General features: G+C 45.4%; 1 protein-coding gene across 1 annotated transcript in view; it reads left to right on the top strand.

The window, feature by feature from the left end:
- Positions 1–5,000, top strand: part of LOC311361227 (dynein beta chain, ciliary-like) — a gene marked incomplete at both ends in the record, with an annotated part of 65,482 nt that overhangs the window by 3,330 nt on the left and 57,152 nt on the right. The window contains 6 exon segments of the mRNA XM_084481425.1: positions 1–191; positions 1,522–1,621; positions 2,443–2,654; positions 3,233–3,466; positions 4,006–4,173; positions 4,686–4,802. The exon segment at positions 1–191 is cut by the window's left edge and continues 8 nt beyond it. Of these exon segments, the coding sequence (XP_084337551.1) occupies positions 1–191; positions 1,522–1,621; positions 2,443–2,654; positions 3,233–3,466; positions 4,006–4,173; positions 4,686–4,802 (1,022 nt within the window).

Here is a 5,000-nt window from a genome sequence, read left to right on the forward strand (position 1 = left end):
GCTGGCCACTGGACCGAGGCCTGCTGTACTCCATAGAGACCCTGGTGGTTCAGTGGTCGGGCCAGATCTGGACCATCCTGAGGAAGGACTCGAGCGCGGCACTGAGCGGCGCGGACCACCCCCCCGGGCCCATGGTGGAGCTGCAGTTCTGGGCCAGGCAGAGGGAGAACCTCCTGGGCATCCAGGCACAGGTAGCACACGGTTGGAGGCCTGGTTCTTATGGAGGATAGGGGATGATCCTCTTTATTGTTGTACGTGTTTGAGGCGAAAGCAGTACATATGGATTGGATTTCTGTCGACAAGCTCCTGTTATCATTTAGGCCAATGTTGACAGGAGGTTGAAGGAAAGTCTTTGGATGAAAAGTTGACTTATTTTTATCCGAAGAGCCCTTCAGTCAGGTATTTCCAGTTCCATGTGCTTTAAGAAGCAGATAAGGATTAGGCAACTTTTGCTCTGGGATCTGGCTTCTGACACCATGCTATCGAGAGTGAGGAGATACGTCACGATTTGGGAGGGGCCGGAGCCCGTCACACACATTTTGAGCTTACGAGTTACTCGGTTGCCATGGGCAATGGCGACAGCGACACAGGCGACGAAGAAAAAAAATAGCAGGTGTAAGGTGTAATTCTCACGACCACCACATGGATCAGAAGAAGGCACACGAACGGGGTCCCTATAGGGGGAGTCAGGTCACGGTCTGCGACGCTTAGCGGTCGAAACGACTCGGCAGCAGTAATGACGTTGTCCGGGGGACGGGGCGATGTGTCGTCACGACAACTCCTCACTCTCAATTGCTGCAACACCAACATTTTTGAAAGCACACAAGAACCAGACACAGTTCCATTGCATCATGAACGCTCACCTTGGCCTTCATAAGGTCTTCCCACTAACAGTGTTGTGCAAGTTCACACTCAGTTCATACAAAAGAAAATGAATAAATTCACGTTCATAGTTCACCAATTCAGTTTTGAACTAGTTCATGTTCAGTTAACATTAACAGTTTTTTTAGAAACCGAAGAAAAACTGTTGGAGAGAATATTCTGTACTTATCTTTTAAAATGAATCCTCTTCATTACCTGCTGCCCATCACTACAATCTCAGATTGTTGTGGATATTATTTGTACACCTGTTTCATTCATCACAACTAAGGCAGTAACTCTATTTAATAAACATGTCATCTGGACCTAAGCATCAATTCAGAATGTCACAAAATCTGAACTAGTTCTTTAGTTCTTTAGTTAAAATTTCTAGTTCTTTAGTTAAAATATGTTACATTCAGTTCAAAGTATAAACAAAAAATGAACTTCTTCAATTAACTAGTTCTTTTGAACTAGTTCAAGTTCAAGTGCTTTAGTCAAAATATGTTACGTTCAGTTCAAAGTTCATAGAAAAATGAACTTGTTCAATGAACTAGTTCTTTTGAACTAGTTCATCAACTAGTTCTTTTGAACTAGTTCATGCACAACACTGCCCACTGATACCCCCCGGTTCCCCCCCCTCCCTGTGTTGTGTGTCGGCAGATCCAGAGCCCCAAGGTGGAGCAGATCATGGAGATCCTGAGGAGCATCAAGAGCAGCTACTACTCCTCGTTTAACGACATCTGCCTGAAGGTCCACCAGGGTAGGGTGACCAACGCCACGTCGTACACCAGTCACACCCTCCCGGTTCCTCTGTCCCAACATTAGATCATTTCCCCCCAGGAAAGTTGTGGGAAAGAATGTTCCGATTATTGCTGAGAGAGGCAACATTGATAATGATGTCAGCCGCTCAATAATTACTTTCCCAATCTGGGAGAATGCACAGGGGTAATTACCGTGGCTCCTCCTGCTCGCTCGTTTCCCCCTTTTATTATTAAACAGAGTTCTGCTTCGTTATAAAAAGGCGGACACACTACCTGTTCCCATGGGGGATTATTTCTTTAATTTCATAATCAATACAATTATTAAAGATAGCAAACGGCATCTTGTGGCACTATTGCCTGAATTACTTAATTCCCCAAACTCCACAACTGCTGTGTGTGTATTTGTGTCACACATTTTAATGAGCAAATGCCAGTGTGTGTCTGTGTCTCAATTCGTTGTTTTTTTACTCGAGGGCCATCAACTACCAGGCCCATTTGAAACATTTGTGCTATCCTTGCAATTTATGCAACAAAAATCAATAACATTTATTAGCTCTTTGCTATATATATTTTTGAAAAATGTCATATTATTTTGTGCAAACACACACATTTAGGCCAAACAATCACTGCTTCTAATTTGCTGATTTAAAGTTGCCCTAATCCCATGTGTATAGTGGTAGATGTTTGAGTTATCTCTGTGAGGGGCGCTACAAAAGACTACAAAAGCTGCACTGACTGTATCACAGCAGCAGTAGCAGCAGCAGCCCGTAACACCCTGTAGTAACAGGCTGTACGTTCTGTCTGGGGGGGGGGCGTCCAGCGGTGCTGGAGGCGGAGGACATCGACCTGTACCTGCGGCCCCTCAGGCGTCTGATCAGCAGCCTGGAGGAGAAGGCCTTCCCCCAGGTGGAGTCGCTGCTGGCCCCGCTCTTCCACACGCTGTGCCTGGTGTGGAGCCGCTCGCAGCACTACTGCCGCCCGCAGCGCATGGTGGTGCTGCTGCAGGAGTTCTGCAACATGCTCATCGAGAAGGTGGGGCAGCCTCCGCCGCATGCACGCACGCACGCACGCACGCACGCACGCACGCACGCACGCACGCACGCACGCACGCACGCACGCACGCACGCACGCACGCACTCCTACTATAGCCGTCTCCAACTCCTCGTGAGCGGAGGACGAAAGTGAAGATGTACCGTGTCACGTATAGCGGAGAGGAATCCTCCTCTTTGTCCCTGTGTCAGAATGTGAAAAATGTTCTCAAGTTTGCATTTCTTTAATTTTAGAAGCACCATTTTCAGATCCTTTTTGGAAAATTACAATAATCAGAATTGGCCTTGAAAATAAGAGACACATTCGTTATATTTTAGCGCAACAGTTTTCAGATTCTTAAAAAATATAAAAAAATACAAAATATAACATATTTCACACAACATAAAATATCTATAAGAATCAGAATCAACCTTCACTGAGAATTTAAACAATATTTATAATCTTCGGATTCTTGGCCTCATTACTACCACCATTACCTTCCCTGTGTGTGTGTGTGTGTGTGTGTGTGTGTGTGTGTGTGTGTGTGTGTGTGTGTGTGTGTGTGTGTGACGGTCCTGCAGGCCATCGTCTACCTGATCCCCGAGGAGCTGTTCAAGATGGAGCTGGAGGAGGGCGTGGAGCGGGTCCAGACGGCCATCTCGGCCCTCCACAGCTTCAAGCGTCTGTTCCACGCCCACCGCCAGCGCATCTCCCAGTACTACCAGCCCGGGCAGGCCGTCAAGCTGTGGGACTTCCCGGCCTCGCTGGTGTTCCAGCGCACCGACCGCGTCCTGGACCGGCTGCTCAAGATCGAGGTGGGGGGGTGCGCTTTTCTGTTGGCTTAATGGAAATTTAATTGAGTGTTATTTTTATTATTATTATTATTATTATTGAGTTATTCAGGGTGCGATTTGTCCAAAAAACAGAGGGTGGGATGTTTATTACATTTTTTTTTATCATGAAAAAATTGGCAATCAACAGGATTAATTCTAATTCTGCAAACTAAAAAGACATGAAACATTTCATTTTCCAAAAAAAAAAAAAAAAAAAGCAGGGGATGATCCCTCCCTCCTCACCCCCCTCCAAAAAATTTTTAGAATTAATTTTATAATTTTATAATTTTATAATTATATAATTTTTTTTATAAATCATTCAATATTTTTTTATGGTAGACAAAACAGTTTTCAAATAATATTTTCATACATTTATTTATTCATGTTTATTGAAGTTACAGACACAAAAATCCCTTTTCTTCAGCAAAGGTCTCGACATTTCAACATCTTGCTCAATGTCGTAAAGTTAACAGGTCAAAGGGTCGTGACCTTTGACCTGTGACCCGTGACCCCCCCCCCAGGAGCTGTTTGCGTGTGCGCTGGACTTCCTGAAGCTGGAGAAGGTGGAGCTGGGCGGCTCCAGGGGGAAGCTGCTCGGGGAGACGGTGTTCACCATGAACGAGGAGTTCCACGACCGCTGGAGGGCCCTCCGAGAGAGCAAGTACGACCCCCTGGACTACACCAAGGAGGTGGGCGGAGAGACCTTCTCCTACGTATGGCTCTATGGGGATAGTCCAGTGGCTTTTAGGGTGGTTGACTCGGGGGCCGTGAGGGGCCGGATTCAAGCCCCAACTCCCGTAGTCTATAATAATGATAATAATTAATTGAATTGATATAGCGCTTTTCTAGACACTCAAAGCACTTTTACAGTGAAGGGGGGACCTCACTAACCACCACTAGTCTACCTGTCCTCCTACGGCAAGGTGTCTTTTGTCGAACCTCTCATCCCTATGCACTGCTTGCATTATTTTGCATTCATTTATTCCCATTGTTTTGAACTGTGTCTCTGTCTTGTATGTATTTATTTTGTGTAAATTGAACCTGCCCTGCCCTGAATTTCTCGTGACAGACAATAAAGTTATCTTATCTTAACCTCTACTCTGCTCCTAACGATGTACAACATCTTCTGAAAAAGAACCACTGTTTTCCTCTTTGGATCAAAATGTCCGCAAATTGACTGCGTGTCACTTCCTGTTCCCAGGACTTCCTGAAGAACTACAGGCGCTTCATGGAACAGAGCAAAGACTTTGACCAGAGGCTTGGGACTGTCCTCAATCTGGCCTTCCAGCACTCCAAGGGTCTGGAGTCCACTCTGAAGGCAGGCCTGCTGCACCTTCAACTGCTTTGAATTGGTTTTGTTTTTTGTTGAAAACCGGATCACGTAGCAGTGGTTAAGATGTCCCAAAGTCTCTTACACTGCTGTACAAGCTGTTCCTTGATGGCATGTTACTAATGTTCAATGTTAGTTTATTTTGGTGATGTCTTGCTAAATTACTGCTAAATTATACAAAGATCT

This window comes from Micromesistius poutassou, assembly GCF_964030765.1.
Source record: "Micromesistius poutassou genome assembly, chromosome: 16".
NCBI classification, from domain to species: domain Eukaryota; kingdom Metazoa; phylum Chordata; class Actinopteri; order Gadiformes; family Gadidae; genus Micromesistius; species Micromesistius poutassou.